The 26,854-nt window shown below is 39.2% G+C and overlaps 1 protein-coding gene across 1 annotated transcript; it reads right to left on the bottom strand.

Moving 5' to 3' along the window:
- Positions 1 to 7,308: 7,308 nt before the first annotated feature.
- On the bottom strand, positions 7,309 to 17,797 carry CCDC195 (coiled-coil domain containing 195). The gene is made up of 3 exons (XM_065930752.1): positions 17,545 to 17,797; positions 12,327 to 12,570; positions 7,309 to 7,420 (listed from the first exon to the last, which is right to left on the bottom strand). Exons 1-3 carry the CDS (start codon positions 17,795 to 17,797, stop codon positions 7,309 to 7,311), a joined length of 609 nt encoding a protein of 202 aa, XP_065786824.1.
- Positions 17,798 to 26,854: the final 9,057 nt, after the last annotated feature.

Raw genomic sequence — 26,854 nt, 5'->3', positions numbered from 1 at the left:
AGAAATGGCACTGCATCAAAGGGGCATGGAGAGATTAAGGGCATTATTAAAAATATAAACGATGCAGGGCTCCATTTAATCCACGAGTACCAACCCCAAAGAAAGTTGGTGGGTCCTAGAGGATGGCTGTAGACCACAGCCAGCCAGATGAGTTATTTTTGATAAAACAGATAGGAACTGAGCAGGACCGTGTGGGGCCTTCCTGGGGGACAGAACCCCTGCTTCTCCTGTGTCTCCTGAATTGACAGGCAGATTCTTTACCACTGAGCCACCAGAGAAGCCCACAAAACGCAGATTTAAAACACACCATTTTCACAGGAAAGAATGCTTGCGCCTCGTTCAGTCCTATTTACTGCATAAATCCTCTGCCGCCCCCAAACTCAGTGACAGGAGGGCTGAGCTCATGGGGCAGAACTGTGGAGCCATGGAAAGGCTACTGGAGCATGAACAAGGAGATGGGGTATCTCGGCGTGGCCTGCCACTAATTCCCTGGCCAGGGCTGGGAGGGGGCTGTTTATCTTTTTCTTGAAGACGAAGACTATGTCTTGTACATACAGTTGCTAGTATTACCATGATTGCTGTTATTTCTTTTGAAAATTTATTTTTATTTTTTTATTGAAGTAGAGTTGTTTTATAACGCTGGGTTCATTTCTACTGTACAGCAAAGCGAATCAGCTATATGCGTACATATATCCCATCTTTTTCCATTTAGATCGCCACAGAGCACTGAAAGCCTTCCTGGTGCCACACAGTCATTTCTCATTAGTTATCTGTCCTATACCCAGTATCAATAGAGTATATATGTCAATCCCACTCTCCCAATTCATCCCATCTCCCTTTTCCCCTCTGATATCTATGTGTTTGTTCTCTATGTCTTTATCTCTATTATTTCTTGAATGCTTATTTCTTGCATGAATTATTTCTTGGGGGCTAGGTATTGGAGTAGGTGCTTTAAATGACTTGGCTCACTAAGTCTCCACGTGCCAGAGAATGTCAGTATGTCTCCATTGCATAGATGAGGAAACTGAGAGACCCAGGGATGTTGCCTAGGATCCCATGGGGACATCCCTGGTGACCCAGTGGTAAAGAATCTGCCTGCCAATGCAGGAGACATAAGTTTAATCCCTCATCCCAGAAGATCCCACATGTCGTGGAGCAACTAAGCCTGCGTACCACAACTACTGAGTCTGTGCTCTAGAGCCTGGGAGCTGCTACTACTGACGCCCTCACACCCCGGAGCCCATGCTCCACAACAAGAGAAGCCACCACAATGAGAAGCGCTTGCATTCCAACTAGAGAACAGCCCCAGTGAAGCCCTGGCCCTACAACTCGAGTGTAGCCCCTGCTCGCTGCAAGTAGAGAAATGCCTGTGCAGCAAAGAAGACCCAGCCCAACCGTAAATAAAGAAATGTGTGTGGGAGTGAGAGCCCAGGGCTATCTGATCTCAAGGTCTGTGCATGTCTTCCTTCAGGATCTGTGACATGCAGGGGTGGTCTTCGCGGCCCCTCAACCTTACAACAGCGTGTCCCAGCCTTGCTTGTACATTGAAATCAAGGGAGGAGCTCTAAGGAATAGTGATGCCAAAGCGCATCTCTAGGGATGCTGGCATAATTTGTCTAGATGGAGACTGGGAAATGGGATTTTATAACTCTCTCCAGTTTATTTGATTTTGCAGCCAGGTTTTGAGAACTGCTGCTTCACAGTTAGTTTTAAGGACTGGAGAGAGAAGGCTGGGAGGGCCGAGGCACTTTCTAATTTCAGTTCCAGTTTTCTGAGAGCTAACTTTCCTTGGAATGGCCTCTTGAGGGAATCCTTCGAATGCTAGATTCCTGGGGCTGGGACAGAGCCTCAGTGCAGCTCTAGAAATGTAAAGCATTGGGGAAAGAAAGACTGAATTTGACAGGAACACTTGAATGAGTTGGTTTGGGACAGTTTTGATGCCAGTGGGAGTTTCTGTCTGATGAGAGGAAGTGTCTGTGTGTGATGATGTGATGGTAGGTTTCCACAATGGATCTGGAAAGAACCAGAACCAGAGCCAATGGCAGAGATGGAAAAGACCACACCTCGGATGGGCGATATAGAACCAGACACATGATAGATGAGATAATATAGTTAGGAAGGGAGTAACTGGCTCACTTCTTGGATGTCCATTTAACTGTGACCATGGGCAAGTTACTTTTTCTAGTGCACTCAATGGTGTCGCAACTGGGACAAAGAAGTATTTGCTTCTAAGCTATTTATTCACTTACCTGCTTTTCAATGCAGAAAGCTTCTCTTATATGAAACAATGGGGTTTGTTGATCCAAATGATATTTCAAAGACCAAGAACTGTCTGGGTGTTTCAGAAAGTGAATATGTTTCCTACTTAGAAAGTCTTGCTTGCTCTCCTTATTGTCCCATCAGAAGTGAGTTCCTGGTCTGAAGTTAACTGTGTGAATTAAAAATCCTCAAGGCTGAGAAGGAAAGAAAAGAGAAAGGGTGTGGATTTGGGAATTAATGGATGGAGTTAGGGACAATTTTCATGAATGAGTAAAATTAAGACTGATCACTGTGTTCCCTAAAGGAGAGGGGGTACTGTATTTTTTGGAACACTCTTAACAAAGATGCATATGGTCTTCAAAAATGGTATTGAGCAGAGGCAGAATGAATGTATTGTTCTTAAGAATAAAGTTTTTAAAGTTTATTTATTTTTAATTGGAGGATTTATTTATTTTTGATTGCTTTACAATGCTGTGTTGGCTTCTACTATACATACACATGAATCAGCCATAGGTACACATAGGTCTCCTCCCTCGTGAACCTCCCTCCCACCTCCCACTCCATCTTACCCCTCCAGGTTGTCACAGGGCACCGGATCTGAGCTCCCTGCGTCATGCAACCAATTCCCACTGGCTATCTATTTTACGTATGATAATGTATTGTTTCAATGCTTCTCTTCCAATTCGTGCCATCCTCCCCTTCCCCCACTGAGTCCACAAGTCTGTTCTCTATGTCTGCATCTCCATTGCTCCCTTCATATGGGTTCAGTTCTAATGAAGTGGATGAACCTAGAGCCCCTTATACAGAGTGAAGTCAGAGAGAGAAAAACAAATATTGTATATTAACACATATACTTGGAATCTAGAAAGAATAGGCTTTCAATTGGTCCTCAGATTCAGACATCTCAGATGTAAGAATTTTAAGGTGATTGCAGAAGGACAAATTCTAGTTAGGGAAAAGGAAAAATGGGGAGCTATTTCCTGAATGCAAACCTGAGGGCTACATAGAATTATCTTTTAGCAAAACTGGACAGGAACAAGTGTAATCTCTCTCTGAGTTGAGGGTGAATTGTTTCAAGATCAACTTTCGAAGTAGTTTTAATAATGTCAAAGTATTAAGTATGTATGTATGAGACTGGATAAATTCAGCTTTCTTTTCTCAGTTTTTAAAAAGTAATTGTGAGCAGATTATTGTAGTCATGAAATATTTTGACTGTCTTACGGTGCTAATACAAAAGCAGGAATCAAAGAAAATTTAAAGCTACAACAGGTCTTTTATTAACTCCCATATAAGAAAGAGGATTCTCCAACTATGTGCTTTTTCAAGCACAGTTTGAATGAATGAAGATTTCTCTGCATTAATATTTTTTTTTCATTTATTTTTATTAGTTGGAGGCTAATTACTTTACAATATTGTAGTGGTTTTTGTCATACATTGACATGAATCAGCCATGGATTTACATTTATTCCCCATCCCACTCCCCCCTCTCACATCCCTCTCCACCCGATTCCTCTGGGTCTTCCCAGCGCACCAGGCCCGAGCACTTGTCTCATCTGCATCAATATTTAAAAATTAAGTACTACTTCAGGCAGCAGAACTGTCTCTTAAAAAAAACACTATCACTAAACATTTTTGTTGATTACAATAACCACATAGTCCTCTTTCAGACTGTTTTTATCATATCTTTTAAGTTCTATGGGTAGTACTTCTCGTAATCAGTAGGTACTACTGTACTTTGCTTTTTATCTTGGAGGCAAAAACATCAGGCTCAATGATTGTGCCTGCCAGGATTCTTCAAGGTTCCTAAGATGTGTTTTCTAGAGGATAAGCTAGAATTTGAAAAGTAATAAAATGAACTCCATAATGTGTCATATTGTGCCTGTACATAGGTATCTTTCCAGTTAAGTTTGTTCTAGATTCACAGCTTAAGGAGTAGAAATAGCTCAAGGAAACGGGAGCAGAGAGAATTGGGGTGCTAAAAAAGTTATCTGGGCTTACATTTGATTTTGAATACATTGTTTATATTTTCCTTCATCTCAATATGTTTATTTGTTGATGGACATTTGCAAGATATCAATTTATGAAAGAGAGTAACTTTGCTGTACAGATACTAACAACATTGTAAGGTGACCACACTCCAATAAGTAAATAAATAAAAAGCCTAAGGAAAAAAAAAAGGAATTGCATTTAAATCAGAGGTTAAAACCTGATATCTTAAATCAGGTCTTTGGATATATTGTGTTTCATTTTTATAATGTTTTAAAAATCAAACATGATGCCAGTATTTATGAATCAGGAGAGTTTTGCACAAAAATTCAGATTTTAACACCCCTTGGACAATAGACCACATGACAATGCAGTGTCCACTTCCCACACAGCCTCACAAGGGTGAATGGTTGCAGCCCCCTTTGGCTGGGGTGTGCATATGCTTGTTCTCCAGAGCCCTCACTCATTTTGGTCACTTGCCTGTCCCTGCTGGATATTTGGGCTCCTGACTTACAGAAGTTTGGATCACAGAAGAAGAGATATAATTGGTAGATCAGAGCACAACTGAGATATGTTTGTGTTCTTTGTGGTTCACTGTATTTAAAAATGTGCTCAGAGGCTTTACTATCAAACTCTACAGAGTCAGGGAACAGAGTTGGAACTCTGTTTCTTTCGTCATAATACTAAGTAACTTAATTTCAAAGTATAATATTTGATGGTTTGGTATTTCTAACTGGGAAGGGATAGTCTCATGTAACTGTTCATTCAGTTCGGGTCACAGACTGTGTGTGTAATGCCAATCACAAATTAGTCATTGAGCTGGGCATTGGGGTAATTTGTCATGATAACTTTGCCAGTTATGACACTGTAACTTGGGTGGTTGTCAGTCATTGCTTTTTTTAAAAAAAAATACTGGGAAATGTTTCTTTGATGTCAACATAAAATTCTCCATTTTGTAAATATGCAGAAAATAGAATTGTGCATGAACTAAAAATTCCAATAATCACATAGGTTAATAGCTTAATTGCAGCACGCGCCTTTATTCCCAGATGAATGTTTTTACATCTCATTTGTATCTCTCCCCTAACCTTGCCCTGTTGTTCATCTGTTATAATGTTGAGAATATCGTTAATCTTAAATTAATATCATAAATAAGGGTTTGACCCATTAGGCTGTTTTTACTTCAGAGTAGTCATTGATTCCTCTCTCTCCCTTCTATGTGTCTGTTTTATGATTATTAAAATCCTCTATTAGAAAGAGATTGAACCATTTCTACCGTTTCCTTGCTTCAGTGCTTCCCTTTCAACTTGGTGTCTCATCTGGGGAATTCTGTGATTCTTACTGTTTACAACAGCGGATTGAAATCATAGCTGGGAAGGCTTGTTTAAAATGTGAATTTCTTGTCTTGTTCCTGTTGGGAGCCCCAAATCTACATTCTAACACTTTGGAGATTAAAAAAAAATTTATTGGAGTATAGTTGCTTTACAATGTTGTGTTAGTTTATACTGGATAGCAGAGTGAATCTGCTTTATGTATACATATATCTCCTCTTTTTTGGATTTCCCTCCTGTCTATGTTACCACAGAGCATTGAGTAGGGTTCCCTGCGCTATATATGTAAAAGGTTCTCATTAGTTACCTATTTTACATAAAATATCAGTAGCGTGTATATGTCAGTCCCAATCTCTCTTCACACCCTCTCTGTCCCCTCCTTGGTGTCCATAGGTTTGTTCTCTATGTCTGTGTCTCTATTTCTGCTTTGAAAATAGGAGATTTTAACATATTTGTTTAAAAGGCATATTGGTATTAAAACATGATTGTTGTAAACCTGCAGTGGGGGAGGGACTCTTGAATAGAGGTTTGGGACCTGAGGGACTTCAGATTTCCAATCCCTACGCAATGATGATTTTAACATTTCTCTCTCTCCTTCCAACCAAGATGAGAGTCTTTACCATTAGCTCCCAGTTACTCTGAGTCCACAACATAACGCTGTGGGAGTTTGCTGTGTTTGTGTTCATGTGCCAATGACACAGGATATTAAAAGATTAAATGAGCTTGTATCAGTGAAATATCAGCCCACAATTAACTCTAAGGATAAATCACTATGACTTCTATGTTTTTAGTCAGATATAGAATTTTTTTCCTAGATGTGTTATAGTTTCATCTGGAGAGTGACCCATAATGGGAACAGAAGAATTTCATGATAGCATAACACAGATACTGAACCCTTAGCAAGCAATTTAATTTAATTTTATTTAATTGCTCAGAGGCTGCATAGAGAGACTGCCACAGCCATTGTGCACACAACATTAATATTCAGTGACAACACAAAATAATGACTTTCATTTGTTGCTCAGGTCCTTTGACAACTCCATTGACCCAACGTTGGGTATTTTGTGTCTCTTAGTGAACATCTTTTTCTTTTTCTTTTTTTAAATTGTGAAACTATGATAACACATTTATGGGAGACTTGGAAAATGCAGAACAAGTTTATTTCCACTATATTCCAACATATTTCCACTATATATTACATTTATTTTTTAAAGTAGATAAATTAAGATTTTTAAATTGGAGTTTCAGTATCAAACTCTCAAATATTAATAGAATGAACATGCAGAGAAGTAGAAGGCTATAGTAGACTCAAAAAGCATTGTGAACCAATTCAACATAATTAAGATTTATACAATTTTCACACAACAGTAGGAAACTATTTCTATTCAAGTTGCCATAGGCTTTAAACTAGGAGACCCTGGAACAGATCCAAGGACATAAAACAGGGTGCAAAAATTTCACAGCCCAAAGCTACTGAAATCATACAGAGTCTGTTCTCTTATCACTGTGGAATTATATTAGAAATCAATATCAAAAGGTATTTGACAATAACCCACATATTTTCAAGTGCAGTGAGATATTTACTAAGAGAGATCTTGGACTCAGCTATTGAAAGCCCCTAGTGAGCATATTCTCAGAGCTATTTGCAGGGGGGTATACTGACCCAAACACGCCTCAGTGTTCCTACATTTTGGAAATCAACTGTGTCTTAAATTTCACCACCTTGAGTATCCTACTCTAGAATAGTACTTAGCTGGTTTGGTGAGTATTTCAAAGAACTTGAATCCTTGGAATATGAAGACATGTTCATGGGTAACAGGAAACCGACTGTCTTTGTCTTGTCCCTAAAGAAAGCAGAATAAAGGAGAGAGAAATAAAAATTTAGTGAGGCTTTACACAAAACATGTACTATTTTTCTAAGCACCAAATAATGCCTAAAGAGTTAAAAGTTCAACTTACATATACCATACTATTTTTTTGTTTAGTTGTTTAAGAAAACAATTTGGAATGTAAGAAAATATGTTGCAACTGGCCTTTTGATTAAACCAGTGGATAGTGCTGGTAAAACTAAAACTTAAAACTTTTGAGGGGAGGACTGTACATCTGAGGATTCTCAGCTTGATGTTTAAAGTTAAAGATTAACATGTTCTCTCAACAAAGAGTCCGGCATATCAAAGCTCTTCAGTTGAAATGAAGTAGAAATTTGGGACAATTATTTTCTAAATCCATATCAACGCACCATTTTGGATTTTGATGACTATCCATCACACCATAAGACCTAGTGTTATCTGGGGGATTAAATTTTTTCATTGTGCCCACTGCTCCTTTCTCCTTGAACAGTGTTATGTACATTTTGACATAAACCAGGATAAAGTGCTCCCAGGAATAAGTCTAAAGAATAGTGTTTAGAATGATTGTCTTTTCTCTAGTTTTGATCTCTCTCTCTTTAATTAGATAAGGCCATAATTCCACAGAATGGCATTTAGCGGCTGTATTGTGGGGAACACACATCTGCTCCCTCCCTTGGGAGGAAGGCCAATTGTTCCATATGTTGGGATCAATAAAATAATAACTGCTCTGCCACTTAGCAAGCATTCACTAGACTCTCCCATTTATTCTTCACAAAAACTATGAGATCACGGCTATTATGATTCTCTTTTTACAAAAAAATAAACTATGGCACAGGACAGACTAATAACTTTTCCAAGACCATGCTCTTTGCAAATGATGGAGTTGGAATTTTAGTCATCTGATTCCAGAGGCTGTCTTCTTAACGACTTTGCTTAGAAAAAGAAGACAATGTATTTATTTTAATGTGTCTGTTTTGTCCTATTAGTAAAACAGCCTTTCTAAGTTCAATTGTGTATGTGGGCCCTCTTCCCTAATCTTTCCAACAGCCTCAGGTTATTATTTTTTTCTTGAACGCAGGAGGAAAAGATAGGATTTTTATGTCAAAGTGAGGGAAAAAATTAAAATACAACCTCTAGTTTCTGGAGAGCATGGGTTCTTAGAAATATTGACACTGGCTTTCTTCTGTAAAATACTTGCTTGGTATAACAGTTGAAAAGTTCATGAGCAAATTAGGTATGATAGCTCATTGATTTGAAAGCTAGTTCAAACATATGGTTGGTTCTTGATAAACCTTTGTAAGATTGTTTGAAAGCTATTAGAAAGGAAATGAATTTACTCCCCAAATTAGAGGAAAAATGTAATGAGTTGTTACTTTACTAATTAATCCCTGAGAAAGTAAAAGACAAAATAAAAAAAGACTACCAAAGAAAATGCTTAATTCCTATGAAAACATTCTCTGTATCTACTGGGTTTTATGCCAACCCAGCTGTTGATTTTCAGCCGTTACTGACTTTCTTGCTTTAACCCAATTCTACAATTGGCTCAATCTTTCAAATTAAAGTAGGTTCCAAATTAGAAATGGATTGTGTTCTAATAGTTTATTCACTGGCAGCTTGGAAGTTGGAAAACATTTTGCTTCAGAAAAGTAATGCGTTATAAACATTGGCTAGGTTCCCAAACTATCATAGAAAGTAATATAAACTGAAATGGAAAAATTAATATTACTTTATTTCTCAGTGTAGTGTTGTAGGTCTGTGACCTGTAGTGATTTAAGTGCAAAAACTAAACCATTATAACACAGACACTGTACAATTACAAACTACCTAGATACTAGCGTGGAGAGATAGCCATGAAAATCTCAGTGATGGGGACTTCCCTGGTCCAGTGGCTAAGACTCTGAGTCCCCAGCGCAGGGGTTCTGGGTTTGATCCCTGGTCGGGGAGCTACATCCAGCGTGCTACAACTAAGATCTGGTACAGCCAAATAAATAAATAAAATAAATAAAAAAATAAAAATCTCACTAGTGGTTTTTCAGGTAGTGGGATTATGGAAGATATTCCTTTTTATACTCTTTACTTTGTATATTGTATTTATATTTTTTAATTTGCAATTTTGAAAACAAAGAACATTTAATGCTTTCATATGACTGTCTATTACATATACATAATTTTACTCAGACAAAGGGTACGTCTCTGCCTTTCTTCCCTCCTCCCTCTTTGAAAACACATGGCCATTGGAACACAATGGATGGGTGTTCACTTATTGTTTCCATATCCTACATCTGCTCTGTTAACAAATCTTGTTGGCTCCATCTTCAAAACAAGATTAGAAACCACATTCAGTTATTGCTGTTGGCCAATAAATAATCATTTCTTGCCTAAATTAGTTTTTAGCTTTAAACGGGTCCTCTTGTTTTCTGTATTATTTTCCTATAGTCCTTTCAAAACAGAGTTCCATATATATATTATATATCAATACATTTACTAATGAAAAGAGTATGTTATACATCCCAGTTCACTTGCAATAGATCTAGAACACTGAAAAGAGTGGATGGCCATCCTTGGCTCTCTTTTTCATTGCTCTCTGTCTTGCTCGATCCCTCCACTGCATTTAGAACCAGGCTCCTTGCCCTTCCTTAAACACCGGTCGTTTCTGAGCCCACCCAGCCCTCTGGCATTCACTGTTCTCAGTGTCTGGCAAGTCCCCTCACCCATCCACTCCAAACCCCTGCTCATATCCCCAGAACTCTCTCTCCCGTCTTTATTCAAATACTGTCATATTTTCTGGCTACAACAATTCATTTCAAATAACATTTCAACAATGCTTGCTTCTCAAGCTCTTCAGTTTTCCTTTGATTGGGTTACTTGTTTCCCTGTCTAACTATATGCTTCATGTATTTTCATGTTGATTGATCATCATGTTACAGAGGAAAAACTCCACATTGGCAGAGGTTTCTGACAATTTTGTTTCCTCCTGTATCCTCATTGCCTAGAATCCTGCCCAGCACATAGTACACATTTAAGATGTATTTGTCGAATAAATGAATGTGCATAATGAAAGCATAAAAAATAGACCTAAAGGATAGAAACAAAATTCCTGGTACTGTTTGCCCCTCATGAGGACAGGGGAAGAGATGTCCCTTTTCTTTCTTAGTAACACTTTTTTTCTTATATATAAAAATATCTGATAAACTATGACAAAACTCTTGCAGATGGATACATTGGTATGTGTAATATTAGTTTCTGAATATTTGTGTATTTTGAAAATTTTCATGAAGACATTTTTTATCAGCTGTCCAATAATTACTGGATAAAGCACATACTCCCAGCATTCCACGGAATGCCTTCTGCAATGATTACTGCCAAACTCTCCATCCTCACTGACTTCCCTGCTTCTAGTTTTCTCCATAGTCATGATTTCTTCTATCTTCTTCTCTATTTTGCTCTAGTGGGGTACGCTGTACATTTGTCTTTACCTGTCCTTCCTGACCGGTTCCTCTCTCCTCCTGTAATAGAACTTTCTATAAGTGAAACATGATGTTCATCCTGCTTCGTAAAATTGAAATAAATAAAACTGGCTCAACCTTTGTATCCTACATCCCGTGGGAAGACCAGTGCTCTTTTTCACATTTATGAGAATTCCTGATGGCTTATTAATTATGACTACCACTTTGATTTGATTTCCTGCCACTGCTGAATTAGATGACTCACTGATTCTCTAAACAACCATATTTGTTCCATTTTCTCTTGCTCATAAGTTAATCATGAAACCAGGTCCCTTTTTCTTGATTTTTCTCCTTCTCCTCAAAAGAGACAAATGTGGATAGACTCTTTGTTTTTTAAGTAACCGTATCATTTTTTTTCTTTTTCTGAGTCTATTCCTATCTAGGTTATTACAGAATATTGAGTAGAGTTCCCTGTGCTAAACATAGGTCCTTGTTGATTATCTATAGTGTGTATAGACTCTTGATAAAGAGTCAGAGCCTAATTGGGAATTGGGAGGTAGAAGTGCAGAGGGTGGAGGAGGGGAGGTGATACTCTGACACACTAGTGCGTGATGGCGACAGTCTTGTTCCAAAAGAGCTCTTGGCTTTACCAGGGGCCACTGGCCAACTCTCCTCTAAAAGATTCCCAGCCTACTTCTCAAATGTCTTCTCACTCCCTCACATTCGTAGGCTCCTTCTAACTCCTTAAATACCAATTCATGTATTTTGCAGAACAGGCCAGTTTTGTCTTTGTCTCTTGGCCTGTTTGGCTAATGCCTAAAAGGTCCTTTCTTGTACCCACAAAAGCCCATGAAAGCGCCTTCCTCTACAAGCACAGTTCTCCCTCAGAGAGGAATTCTGCGTTTGGCTCCCAGTGTAAATGTGTCTTCTTCCTGAGACGCACTTTATTGTAGTGGTCACTTTGCTTGTGTGTCTTTGCCCCTAAATGAAAGTTTTGAACATAACATTTTGCTTTTGTTGAACCTTGGATCGTCAGCACCCAGCCCAGAGTACCATCATTCATGCTTGATGAGTAAGTGAAGACAGATCACTTTCCACTTCTTACAGGCATCTATTAGAGAGTACCATTTGATCTCAGATAAATTTGTTTCTTCTGGTTCTCAAAACTCATAAATGTGACGGAAATTATTATGGCTAAATAGCCTCCTTGTTTATAGTTCCTCCACTGTATAAGACCTTGCTTATCCAGGGGAATGTCTCAGTAGCCATCACACTATGCCGCTATAAACTGTCTCGAGGCGGATTGTACCTTGTGCGGCGCTGTGCTTAGTAAGTCAGTCATGTCCGACTCCCCAGGGACTGGAGCCCGCCAGGCTCCTCTGTCCATGGGGGTTCTCTAGGCAAGAATGCTGGAGTGGGTTATCATGCCCTCCTCCGGGGGGATTGTACATTACCTGCAACCAAAACCATGCTCAGGAAAGACGCCTTTGCTGCAACCACTGGTAGTAAAAGAATCCGAGGTAAACATCTTTCCTTCATTGTCTTGCTTCTTAATCGAAGAAGCCAGTGATTTGACTCTCCCTTGAACTTCTAGAAGTCCACAGTTTGGATGTTTTCTCCTAGTCTTCCAAGGGTCACTTGCAGTTAATGAATGAATTGGTGAGGAAATGGAATAGCGTCTAACAATCATGACATTGCCTGTAAGGGAGACACAAAATTCAGGTTTAAAAATTCTATTTTTAGGGAGGGGGGATCGGGATGGGGAATACGTGTAACTCTATGGCTGATTCATATCAATGTATGACAAAACCCACTGAAAAATTAAAAAAAAAAAAGTTGACAAAAATTCTATTTTTAATGACATCCACAAATGGAAGGCTGTATTACTAGTACTTTATTGAAATTAATTAAACAAAACTTGTTTTTAGATGAATTTTTTGCATAAAAGATATTCATTCATTGATCTATTTTGCAAATAATTGAGTTCCAACCCTGAGCCAGGCAATTTTTAAACAGATGGATGTGTCCAATGAAAACACAAAATTCTTGCTTGCATAGAGCTTACCTTCTTGTGTGGCTGACAGACAGATGATAGAAAGATATATGATAAAATTCAGCTAGCAATAGATTCTAGGAGGATGAATAAGACTGATGAGAGCAAGGTGCTAGAGATAGATGAGGGCAACATCTGGAGGCTATTTAAATAGTGTAGTCAGGGAAGACCTTCCTGAGAATACAGAATATGAACAGAAACCTGCACACAATGAAATAATAGAATACTATTTTAGAATGGGAAGAGCATGAACTTGTAGAGACATGGTTCTGGATGACTTTTCGAGCCTCTGGATGGCTTTCGAGCCACGTTCTAGAAGAACGTGCCCATCCACAGCCCCTCATCACCTGAATGACCACAAATAATTGAACTGGTTGCTGCCAACTGGCCTGAAATGTGTGTTTGCTTTAGTTGGGCAGTCATCTCTCTCTGTTGAATGAGAGATGAAAACAAGGCAAACAAGTGGAAAGAAGTAAAAATGTCTTGGGACTTCCCAGGTGATCCAGTGGCTAAGATGCCACACTTTCACTGCAGGAGGTGCGAGTTTGATCCCTGATCAGGGAACTAAGATCCCACATGCCTTGAGTTGCAGCAAAAAAGAAAAAAAGAAGCAACGCCTGTGTGGGAAACAGGAGTTTTTTCTCCTTCTCTCAAGAGCTTTATGTCTTTAGTTTCTGAGGGTTTCCAACTCAATTTCTATCCATAAAGGTCTCTTAATAAACTATTTCCTTGAGGCAAATCCAGTCCTTAGAATGAAAACATCTTGAGTAAAAGAGCTTTATTTTAGGGCATCTTGATTTGTCTGCATCTCACATCTAACACTCTGCTAACTGACCTGGGGCCCGTCATTCAGCCTCTACTTAGATATCTAGTTATTACCACTGGGGCTAATGACACTGACCTCATGGACTGGGTTCATTTTCTGGAGCACTTAATGAATGTTTGTTGACTCTATTCTTCTCATCACAGCTTTGCTATTAACTAGCAGGAAAGTATAAGAAAGTCCAGCATCATGTTTAGGTTTTCAAAGTCCTAGAAGCACAATTTTATCTTTTTTAAATTTTGTGACCCATTCCTGTAGAACACAGACAGCAAATTATATAGCTATTACAGGAAGTGGAGGCTGCCCTTGCTTTTTATAATATGGAAGAGCAGAAGATCAGATTTTAGGCAAGAGTCTGTGGGGGAATTTAAGTTCAAATCCAACTGAAATAGCTAACTGCAAAAACTATTCATAAATTATCTTTGAACATTTCTTTTGGCCATGATATGTAACTTTTATAATGATCTAAAAAAAGATTTATGACTATTGACAAACAAAAATGTTTCTATTTAAGAGGATTATAAAAAAATCTGTTTATACCAAATGATAGGAAAATACAACAGAGGAAATTATACCAACAATTGCAAAGTTAAGTTTGCTTTTATATGAGACCTATACTCCAACATGACTGACCAGAAAATAAGTTCTTTGTTTATGTCCCTGGGTCACAAATAATCTGTATTCTTTAGTGTCTTATCATTAGAAAGGAAAGCATGTTCCACATGACATCATGGGATCATCAGCACCATTTCAAAGATTACTATCAAATGAAGTTTATTTGTCAGATAAGGGTAGGAGCAGATTGAAAAGAATCAGAGGTCCAGCAATGCTGGCAGAGAAGGCAATGGCACCCCACTCCAAGACCCTTGCCTGGAAAATCCCATGGACGGAGGTGTCTGGTAGGCTATAGTCCATGGGGTTGCTAACAGTCAGACACAACTGAATGACTTCACTTTCAATTTTTACTTTCATGCATTGGAGAAGGAAATGGGAACCCACTCCACTATTCTTGCCTGGAGAATCTTCGGGATGGGGGAGCCTGATGGGCTGCCGTCTATGGGGTCACACAGAGTCGGACACGACTGAAGTGACTTAGTAGCAGCAGCAGCAGCAATGCTGGAATTTCTTGTTAAAGAGTTGTTTCTTGCATCTTCTTTGTAGCAAATTATCTCTTCACTTCAAACTGTGAGACTGGAGAAGACTCTTAAGAGTTCCTTGTATAGCAGAAGATCAAACTAATCAATCCTGAAGGAAGGCAACCCTGAATATTCATTGGAAGGGCTGATTTTGAAGCTGCAGCTCCAATACTTATGCCACCTGATGTGAAGAGCTGACCTGTTGGAAAAGACCTTGATGCTGGGAAAAATTCAGGGCAAGAGGAGAAGGGGCAACAGAGGATGAGATGGTTGGATGGCATCATCGACTCAATGGACATGAGTTTGAGCAAACTCTGGGAGACAGTGAAGGACAGGGAAGTCTGGTGTGCTGCAGTCCTCTGGGTTGCAAAGAGTCGGACATGACTGAGCGACTGAGCAACAGTCTCTTCCCTAATAGACCCAAGGTGAGAATTCCAAGGGCAGGAGGGGTGAGAGCAACATCTCCATGAGATGGATTGAGTTTCATACCTACCAAATGCTTGCACACTATCACTGATATGTCCAGGGGGATTTACTCCCAAATGGTTTGCTCCCAGACCCAGCTTAACTGTTCTCTTTCTTAAAGTGAGACATGCTTCTAATTTCACATTGTCCCTTCTCAGAGTATAGGTTTATATTATTTTGTTTTCAAAAGAGGATAGGACAAGTTGCTTAATCTCTCTGGGTCTTATATGCTAAATGGTAAAATAAGGGGATGATCGCTTGAGTTCTTCACTAGCATCACATTCTTATGAATAAGTTGCAAGCATGAGTTTTGACTATTGGCAATATCTTACTAAAACTGCTAATAAAAACTTTGTACTGAAGTCAAATAATATTTTTCTGACCTATCAAATGTTATCAAGACTACTACTGGGAAAGGTTGAAGGCAGGAGGAGAAGAGGATGACAGAGTATGAGATGGTTGGATGGCATCACCGGCTTAATGGAAATGAGTTTGAGAAAGCTCTGGGAGTTGGTGGTGGACAGGGAAGCCTGGCATGCTGCAGTCCATGGGGTCACAAAGAGTTGGACATGACTGAGTGACTGAACTGAGCTGAACTTAAACATCATGGAAAATAGTTTTGAAGGAGTTTTTTTTAATGTCTGGAGTAAGGCAGTGGTTTTCAACTAGGGGAAATATCCTCCAGGTGATATTTGGAATGTCTGAAGACATTTTTGATGATCATGACCAAAGGGGAAGAAGCAGATACTTTACTAAACATCTTACAATGGACAAGACTGACTGTTATAATACAGAGTTATTCATTCCAAATGTCAGGAATTCAGAGGTGGAGGAAACCTGGAGGAAGGATATATTACACGTCTGTATCTTTTTTTTCCCACTAGGAGAAGGTCTAACTTCTTTATAATTTCCTCTTTTAGTTTTATTAAATAAGCAACAGACAGAATAACTCAGATCCATAGCTGTACTTGACAACAAGGAAGAAGACCCCGATTGGAATCTATTTCCGGCTTTGAAGTATAGGGCACCACACTAGAGAGAGACCACTTTAACAGAAAAAAACAAACAAACAAAAAAACCAGTTGGCGATAAGACATGTTTCATTGCTAGGCCACTCAGTACCTCTAAATAGCCTTGCCTGAAGCCTTTGACAGAAGATATTAAGCACTTTGAGTGTTCAAGTATGTATCAATTTTATTTGAACATGCTATATGTTTGACAGTTTGAATGTCGAACATATTGAGTTGCCCAAATTCTCATTTGGCTATTTCTCTAATCAAGGAAAAATCAAAATGAACATTTTTGGCCAACTCAATACTTTTCACTCTCCTGATTTCTAATTTCATGTATAGTCTTCATAGTCAAAATTCTTTCCTGTAAAAGGTGAGAGATTAGATTTTTTAAAGAATGTATCAGACATTGACTTTTAGTCTTGAAGTCTCCAACCTGCATATAGTAAGTTGAATTATGTGCAACATACATTCATAAAGGACAGTAAAGATCTTCTAAAACATGGATAAGAAACAATATCTGCCTTGGTTGTGTGTTTGTTAGATGCTGTACTAAGTACTTAGTTTATTATTACAACCAGCCATCACCACCTGAGATAGGTACCATAGTACTTCTGAATGAACAAAATGAGACTTAAAGATTCCTTATAACTAGCTCTAAGTCAAGTGGTGGTTAATGAGTGTCAAATCGTTGGCAACCATGTTTGTCTGACTCTGATATCCGTACACTTAACTGTTGCGCACTTCTGTTCTGGATTAATAAATGAACACTCCATTTGACACATACCCATTTGGTGTTCTATTACCTAGCATTTAAATGCTTGAAGTCAAGAAAGGGGAAAAAGCATTCTTTTTCATATGACCGATTTCCACGTATCCGTCATCTTGAACTTCTCAGGAATAACTGGAGATATTTTAATGTTGTTAAAATATGAGAATTGAAGATGTTAAAGAAATTTTTGCCTAGGGATTCAAAACTTATCTATCTTGGCCAAGTAGGTCATTTGGATTTTTCCATAGCATCTTTCTGTAACGAGAACCTTTTGGCCAACCCAATACCAGGAAAAAAACCACACCACTGTTAATACCAAACTATGCACTTATGTGAGAGGCACACTAAGCCAACTGTTTAACAGATAATGGCAAAGGTGGGCAGAGCCCCAAATAACTATAGGCGGTCAGTACCTTCGTGTTCTGTCACACCTGGGGCTGAATCAGTGGCAGTAACACCATGGGCTACTGGAGATCGCCCGGGCACTTCTTCAAGGTTCCCGAGGTCTGTGTCTTCCTTTTCATCTCCTGGTTCTCCTCCTGAGCCTGGGGTTCTCTGACTACTCAACGTCAGCTTCATCCGGAGGGCTTGATTCTCTTTCTCCAGCTTGTGGATCTCTGCCCGCATTTCCTGGATAACTTTCATGAGATGGATATTCACGGCCATTGCCTCTTTTCAGGTTCTCTGGTTGCTCCTTTGGGGAGGCAGGTCAACATTTGCTTATGAACCAAATGCACTATCTGCCCAGTGGAACAGGTTGACCCCACCCCTAAACTTTCCTGAACAATAGATGTCACTCTTCTGTATGCCATCTTTCAGCACCTGGGGAGTTAGGCTATCAAGGGAGGTAAAGGATCTCCATGACTTATTCATCCTGGGTTTTGTTTTTCAGAACAGAGCTTTTCTTTGTATCTTTCATTTCATATCAATCCACAGTTCTGGAATATTGCTTTGGGTCTACAGAAGACACTCTGAAAATTTCCAGCAAGGAACAGAATTTCTTGTTTCTGTCATGAACTCACCATCCGAGCAGCCACTCAAGTTTTTCCTCTGTTGCTATTTCTGGTATCAGATGTTTCATAGAATTGCCAGCTGTTAGGAGTACATCAAAGTGGGCACATAAGAATTATTCCTTGTCTTTTCTGTAGAATATATCATAGTTTTGTACTTTTGGGGTAAATTATTAATTTTGACACCTGCTGATTAGGCGTCAAAACTTAACTAACATAGGAAGTCATATGAATTGCAGTGAGATTATGTAAATGTCAATAATTATACCTTAATTCCTTAAGATAATGTCAAGGATGATATAATTACTTCTTGGTAGATTTCTTATGATCATTTTTGCTGTTATTTGGTTTCAGAGTGTTTGCTCAGGCAAATACTGCTGAGGGCTATTTTGGGAATGTAAGAAGATACAGGTCAACATTAATCTTGAATGAGAAGAACATGCAATAGTTAATGGCTTTCATGACCTATTTCCTGAAGAGCTTTTTTTCACTGGGAATGAAAGGTATGCGCTCTGTATCCATTTGGAAATTCAATTCATGCTTAAGCATAAATGCTCTTCTGCAATAGGTTCAAAATGATTAGGTAATTTTTCATGGTGGTACTTTTCCTTGCACATTTGTTTACTTATGTTTTCTACATATATTGATGCTTTTTTGCTTATCTTAGTAAATAGGATGGTCAGGTTGATTGATCCAAGTCTGTATGTGGGAGTTACTGGAGAAAGTATTATTTCTTTTTCATTCATACAGAATTATTATATGTATTTAAATTTTATGACGTGTTTACTAGTCAGTTGTTTTGATCGACTACTTCTATTTGTATTTAAATGAATTTCAGTAAACATTTGTGTGCCCGGCATGCTAGAGGTTATTGAAGTGGCTCCTCTCTGATTTCATCTGCTATGACTCCCTTGCTCTATCCCTCTGCTCTGCCCCAATCACACTGGCCTAAGCATTAGTTCCATAAAAATTCCAGGCACATTGCTGCCTTGTAACACTGGTCCCAGCTGTCCCCCTCTGATCGAAAGGGCTTCCCCCAGGTATCCACATAGCTAATTCCCTCATCTTCTACATCAGCTAGTAAACATCATGCCGCCAGCCTCCAGCATGAGTTGGCCCTGTGGGAATGGAGTCAGTCTTTAACTTTTCCTACATTTGTGGGAAAGGTTTTAAAAAGGAGATGAACTGTGCTAGCATGTCTGCTTTCCAGAGAATGGAGAGTTGGCAGCAAGTGTCTGCTTTCCATCTTCTTCAAATAGATGATGTCAGAGTGTGTCTTTCATCTGGACATAAAATCATGCCTTGCTGGAATATGGTGTGTAGGGTTGACATGTGACTCCTTTATCTGTCAGAACCTTTGGTTTTAGTCAGTGACAGAGGATAGGCAAGGTCAGATTAGTACTCGGGGATTTTGACTGCATTATCACCATCCAACCGTGTGTCCTTCCGTGTGGAGATACCCAATGGCCTTGCCCTCTAAGACATAAAAGAAAAGTGTCACTTACATGAAGTCTTATGTCTCACTTTTCAAGCAGACGTACACTCGCTGTTATAAATTATTTAAACAGCTGCTCAGAAATTCGACTTTTGCAGCATTTGCCAAGAGTTCACTTTGACCTTGAACTTGATATGTAGCTATAGTCACAGTGATTTCCCAGGTGACCGGAAGCGTCTGCTGTTGCCATGAGCAGTCTGCCATCCCGCCATCTTTTTGACATTTGAGTATCACACAATGGTGGAGTAGTCATGTGGAAAGGAAAGAGGTGATGAAAAGTTTGTGACGGGCACAGCTTCCATGAAATACTGATAAGCCTGTGAAAGGGATGTTTAAGAATGCCCTGGGTCAACTCACATAGAAGGGATGAGCCGCTTCCCTGCTCAGCCAGATGTGAGATAATCTTGACTGTTGTGCATGAAGAGACTTACATGGAGCCAGATATGGGAAGGGGCATTTGCCATCTGATAGATGATCATGGGCCTGTGTAAGTTTCCAATGAAAATAAGAATTTCAAGACTTCCTTGCAATTGGCACAGGTGCAAAAAATTTGACTGACATAATGCACAGGATGGAGTTCTGGGTAAGTTACTAACTGCCATTCTGTCGCTATCTCATTATTAAATCTTACTCATAAAATAAAAGCAGGTAAAATAATTGAATGATACGGTAACTTCAACAACTGCTGAGCTCCAACCATCAGTTGCTATGAAGAAATGCATGTGTTTTTCTAGTTCTAATGTTTCCAGTTATTTAGAATTTTCAAAAGAAGTTGGAATCCAGATATTATGAGAGATCGTTGCACTTTTTTAATGGGCAGTTAATTAAACCTTTCAAATACACTGCGTGGGGCCAGCAAAACAAGTTTGAGGGAATGGATACATTCTCTTGGTTTCCAAGGAGCATGGCTTCCAGGAGACAGAGTCCTTCTTTCCATGAGAAACTAAGGACCAAAAAAGTAATACAGCTTTCTAAGATCAATTTGTTGTCATGAACATTTACTGAGGGCCGAGGCTCCCATGGTGGCACAGATGGTAAAGAACCCACCTGCTAAAGTAGGAGACGTAAAAGGCATGGGTTTGATCCCTGGGAAGATCCCTTGGAGAAGGAATGGCTACTCACTCCCATATTCTTGCTTGGAGAATTCCATGGGTAGAGGAGCCTGGTGGGCTACAGTCCATGGAACCACAAAGAATTGGACACGACTGAGGGACTTTCACTTCACACTCAAGTTTAAGCCTCCCACAAGATATCCTGGACGGATCTGGCTCTATGAACTGTCAGTGGCAAGACCAAGTTATTCCTCTTTTCTAAGCCTGTATCTTTATCTGTAAAGGAGACATAATGATAGCTATCTTCAGATTAAATGAATTTATAGTGATAAACTCTCTGAAGTGTTTTGAAGTTAGTAAGTTTTCTATACATGTTTGTTGAGTAACATCAGGTTTTAAAACGAAAGCATTTTTGGTTGAATAGTCTATCTGTTCTCTAGTATTAGACAAGTAGTGGGAGGGCTTTGTAGATGAGCAGAGGAGGAGGATGGAGAGGACTGGAATTGTAGGGAATGAAATCTATCTGTGTGGTCTGATTCTAGCTTTGCACTGAATACCTGTGTAACTGCAAACGATTTCTCTCTGCGTAGCCCTGATTTTTAGTTTCATGAAAAAATATCTTTTGGAATTTATGGATCAATTGGGAAGAATTGACATCTATCTTGGCTGTATTGAATCTTCTTATTTTTATAATTTTTATTTATTTGCTTGTTTATTTTTGGCTGTGCTGGGTCTTCATTATTGCAGGGGCTTTTCTCTAGTTGTGGCGGGTGGGGGCTACTCTCTAGTTGCACTGCTCAGGTTTCTCATTATAGAGGCTTCTGTTATTATGTTAGTGCATAGACTCTGGGGTGTATGGGCTCAACTGTTGCGTTTCCTGGGCTCCAGAGCACATGTTGAATAGTTGTGGCCAGGGGCTTAGTTGCTCCATGGCATGTGGGATCTTTCTGGACCAGGGATCAAATCTATGTCTCCTGCATTAGCAGGCGGATTCTTCACCACTGAACCAATAAAGGAAGCCCTGTATTGAATCTTTATTATGACATTTATTCAAATCTCCCTCTTAAGTACTTCAAGAATGTTTTGTGGTTGTACCATATGTCTTCCACTTATTACAGAATACTTTCATCATCTTTTAGCTCTAAATATTTTGTAATTTCTATCGTTATTACCTCATTCATCCATTTGATGAATATTTATTTACTTCTTACCATGTGCCATGCCCCATGCAAAGCCCTGGACCATAGTTAGAGAACAAATGAGACAGAAATTCCTATCTTTAGGGAATATATATTCTAGTCAGGAAAGCAGCAAAGAAACACAATAAATAAGCAAAATGTAAAGCGTGTAAGAAGAGAAAAAGTCTATAGAGAAAAATAAAGGAGCACAGAATGTCAGGCAAGGGCAGTGAGAATTCAATTTAAATTTATTTTAAAACAGAGCAGGTAGGAAAGAAGTCATTGTAAAGGTGGCCCAGGGAAAGAAAAGGAAAAAAATGATGGGACACAGTTCCAGGCACATGAATGGAAAGAACAAAGGCACCGATGGAGCTGTATTCTCCTTATGTTTGAGAGCACCACCTGGTTTGGATGGACTGAGAATGTCCTTTGAACAACGCTATTCTAGAGTAGGTTATGTATATTAGGCAATATGCCGTGTGTGTGTGTGTACATGCTTACAGGCAAATCAATACAACCATATGGAAAAGTACTTGAAAAATGCAAAATGATAGCACTCAGTGCTGGGCAGGCTGAGCCCTAGAGCAGGTGGTTCTTTTTTCCTGACCTATACAGCCTTCTTCCTTGCCTCTCCCCCGACCCCTACCCCTGGCTCCCTCAAAGTCCTACAGGAAGAAGCCCAAACAATTTATGAAAGATCAAACAAGTGTTTCTTGTGGCCTCTTGAATTCCCATATCAATTTCATATTTTGAATTTTTTTTCCAAAGAAAATTTTATTTGTCTAAACAGGGATTCTTAATTTAGGCTGTCTCTGTTTGCCTATTGTGGTTTTAAAATCTCTTTCTTCTCTAAAAGTTATTGCCACACGAAGCCACTGTGACTGATGGAGACCATACCATTTGATCTCCCAGATGGGTTGGGCTAGAAAGGCCCCCAAAACAGTCTGTGAGCATTGATAATCTTCCTTTTGATCATGTGGAGATGAGTTCAGGGTCATTCACCATCATGTTCAGCTCTGTGAGTCAGGGGAATGCTATGTCTTTCCAGGAGGCCATTACTCATAAATTTTACTCTGTTTTTTTTTTTTTAAACAGTGTAACGAATCCTTTATGTTACCATCATCTTGCATCAACAATTATCATCTTAGGGTCAAACTTATTTTTATCAGAGGTTACTTGCTTTACAATGTTTCATTGATTTCTGCTGTACAATGTGATACATGTATAAATTCTACCCTTTAGAAGAAAACTGTTCTAGAAATAGCAAAAAAAAAAGTGACCTATTTAGCCACTCTTCTCCTTTATGAAGCCAATTTGCCAGAAATAAGTCTGGTCTTCCACTGTCTCTCTTATTTTATAGATGAAGAGAAATCTGTGGCTTTGTTGAACTTTGGTTGCTCTTAATTATTAATGAAATGGGACTTGAAAAATGCCCAGTTTCACCTGAAGTCTTGCATAGCTTGATATCTCTGCTTTGGCCTCGTTTATTTTAATAACATTCAACAGACTCCAAAGTCTGCATCAGGGCCTCTGACTTTGGAAAAGATGCTTCTTCTTTCCCCAAGAGAATCCCATTCCATTGACTCGTGTTGCACAATATTATAAAGTTTTTTTTAGGACCAGCTTCTGCCTTTAGAAGCCTTGGAGGGTAGTGTCCCCTGGACACTGCTACCTGTCCCTGGAAGTAATTACTTCCTTAGCCTTTGTGATGCTAACCCTTTGCTTATTAGCACTTTCTTTAACGAAGGATGGAGGCGGTTCTGCTGATCTGTATCCTGTGAGTACTAATATTATGCTTCTCATTGGCCAGCATCTTGGATAGGAAGGAATACAGAGAGTTATGTTTGAGATGGAGGAGAAAAAAGTAAATAGAAAAACAAGAAGCCAACACTATAGTGAGGGCTTTCCAGGTGGTGTTAGTAGTAAAGAATCTACTTGCCAGTGCAAGAGATGCAAGACACACAGATTCAATCCCTGGGAGGGGGGAGTCGACCCAGGGATTGAACCTTGTTCAGTATTCTTGCCTGTAAAATTCCCATGGACAGGAGCCTAGTAGGGATGGAGTAGCAGAGTAGGACACGGCTGAGCACACAACACTATAAAGACTCTTGGTAGTCAGCCAACATTCTGAAATTTTCAAGATCTAATCATATCAGAGTTGCTGTGTTTGGACACTTGATCTTCCATGTTCTCCACCCATTTATTTTTGGATTGACTATTTAGCTCTTACTTTTTGACACTTGTTCACCACACCAATAAGTGAAATTAGACTTCAGTGCTTTGAAAGATGTTTTTGTTGTAAGAAATGACAACATTCCTGGAGATAATAATAATGATATTGTTTTACATTGTGGAGTGCATTAATAGTTATAAAGCATTTCCCCATTCATTGCCCTATTTTATGCTGAGCACAAGCTTGTTCCGTAGGTGCTATTTGTACCATGACGGACAGTGAGTGAGCTTTGCAGCTGAATGGCCCTGGGTTGCAATTGAGTCTCCACCACTTCCTAGTGATCGGACTGTTAGCCCGTGGAACATGGGAAGTAGATTTGCCTCTTCCAAGCCGAGTTTCTGCAACAGGCTGTTCTCCAAAACCTCCGCTCTCATTCCCTCAATCCCTCTCTTCTTTTTCAGTGTCTGGCCCGTGGAGGGATTCAGTCAGGGCAAGTCATGGGGCCAGTAAATAAGTACTAAACTGTGCTCCTGCTCCTGCCAACAGGCGGACATCATTTATACCTTGTCATTCAGTGTTTTTAAATCCAGGCTGATAGGATACCAAGTAGTTTAGCGAGGAGTGAATGAACAACGTATATGAAGTTCTTCGTAGTACAATAGCCTGGAAAGTTTTCTTTCCTAGAAGCTAAAATTCTGTATGTGTGTGTGTGTGTGTGTGTGAGATTCTTTTCGAGAGACTGAAGCAATTCATTTATATATCTATTTTTCGTTCTTTTATATATTCATCAAGTTCTTATTAAGCATCTATCTAATGTACTAGGGCTTCCCAGGTGGCTCAGTGGTAAAGAATCTGCCTGCCAATGCAGGAAACATAAAGCTACATGGGTTCGATCCCTGGGTTGGGAAGATCCCCTGGAGAAGGCAATGGCACCCCACTCCAGTACTCTTGCCTGGAAAATCCCATGGACGGAGGAGACTGGCGGGCTACAGTCTATGGGGTCACAAAGAACTGGACACGACTGTGCACAGCTCAGCAATGTACTATCCTGGACACAGGAGACAGACAGCTTTCTGCCTTAAAAAGGGAGACAACCAAATAAATACATTAAATAAAACATAAATTGTAACTTGGGTTATGCGTAGTCGGGAAGAAGGCACCCAGGGGATTCTTCTTTTTTGCTTTAAAAACATTTTTAATGATGCTTTAATCTATAGTTTGGGACTATTCATTTTGCTTCCATTTTTAAAAGCTGTTTTTACATTACAATGATTAACCTTTTTTAAGTATAAAACTTTTAATTGTATCTTGGCTAGAATTTAAGAAACTCTCTTCCAGTGGTCAGGGTAGGCCTCTTAGGCCATAAAGAGTGGGTACCCTGGAGCCCTGCAAAAAATTCAGCCAAATATTGAAAGTCTTTGCATAGCACATGGAGGAATTTAGTTTTCTTTCTTTTTTACTTTCTCCACCAGAAGAATGTGATTTTATTGCTTTTAATTTTTAAAATTGAATGAAAGATTCTTTAAGTTGTATAGTGCTTAACAATTTTCAAAAGTTTCATACACATGATTTCATATAATTTCATAGTAAGCCTCCCACCACCACCCCTACAATCCTTATATTCTGGCTTTTATTTTAAATTTTTAAATTTTAAAAAGATCTTTCGGGCTTTGGGTGAAGAATGATTAGAGCTTATATTTAGTAAGTGGTATTAAATGTGAAGAGACAGGATGATTTACAAAAAAAAAAATTGTAATCCATTAATATATAATGTCAAAAAAGGAATTTCTCCTACCAAAGGCATGTAAAGAGTTTTCAGTCCCAAGCGTGACAACGGTGGTCTTCCTGTGACCTGCCTGGAAGGGTCCTCCCTTCTGGGAAACTGCATGGCTCATGACATTAAAACTTTTCTTTTCAAGAAATATTATTTACTGTGTCTGTTTATTTTAAATGGAAGGACAACTTTAGATTTACCTGAGGATGAAATGTCTCATGGAAACTTGTGATTTGTGTGGTGATGGGAAAGTCTTACTCTAAAGACAAGAGTAAATGGACTATTACTTTTTGTTCTCTTTTTAGTTTATCCTAGAGACTGTTCAAAATAAACTGTGCTATTTTGACTAGTGCCACTGTAGCTGAACAAAGAGCATTCTTTGTTCCTTATATTATTCGGATGTGTTTGGTAAAAGAAGGAATGAATAGTAATTTCCTCTGAGTACATTTTAAAAATAAATAGAAGATAGTCTGCCAATAGGAGTAGAACTATGAATGCCTGCTCATTTAGTTCTTCAAAACTTGGCTAGTGTCCTAAAACATGGGCCCTGTGGCTAGTTCGTCTATAGATATGAATAATGCAAATGTTGGCACTAATTGACTCTGGATAAAATCTGTGTGAAGTCACCGCATGTGGTTTTGTGCTGTTTGGCTGGGTTGGAGGTCTTGAAATAGGGTTTTCATGAACCTTTACACTCCCCAACTCCACGGCTATTATAGTAGACTGTTGCAGACTTCCCGTTCACAGACACAGTTCATGCCAGCCCAAGGAAATGGGTTCACAGGCCAGAGGAGCCATTTGACTATGGGGCTGCTACCTACAAGGTTGTAAAGGGGCTGAGCGCTGTGTCTGAGTTTCCCAGGATTTGCTGTTGTTTAGTCACTAAGTTATCTTTGTAACCCCATGGACTATAGCATACCAGGCTTCCCTGTTCCCCTGAGCAAACTCCTGGAGCTTGCTCAAACTCATGTCCACTGAGTTGGTGATGCCATCCAACTATCTCATCCTCTGTCGTCCCCTTCTCCTTCTGCCTTCAGTCTT

This window comes from Muntiacus reevesi, chromosome 3 (assembly GCF_963930625.1).
Source record: "Muntiacus reevesi chromosome 3, mMunRee1.1, whole genome shotgun sequence".
NCBI classification, from domain to species: domain Eukaryota; kingdom Metazoa; phylum Chordata; class Mammalia; order Artiodactyla; family Cervidae; genus Muntiacus; species Muntiacus reevesi.
The sequence above is the reverse complement of the archived record's forward strand: the minus strand, read 5'-3'. Positions and strand labels throughout refer to the sequence as shown.

What these genes read in the sequence shown, in the direction of transcription:
- CCDC195 (XM_065930752.1), bottom strand. Translation starts at nt 17,797, where the DNA reads ATGGCCGTGAATATCCATCTCATGAAAGTTATCCAGGAAATGCGGGCA. An exon ending in AGGTGTGACAGAACACGAAG is followed by an intron (nt 12,571 to 17,544) that starts GTACTGACCGCC and finishes TCTCCCTTACAG; the next exon opens with GCAATGTCATGATTGTTAGA. An exon ending in GAGCATGGTTTTGGTTGCAG is followed by an intron (nt 7,421 to 12,326) that starts GTAATGTACAAT and finishes TGCTTTCTTTAG; the next exon opens with GGACAAGACAAAGACAGTCG.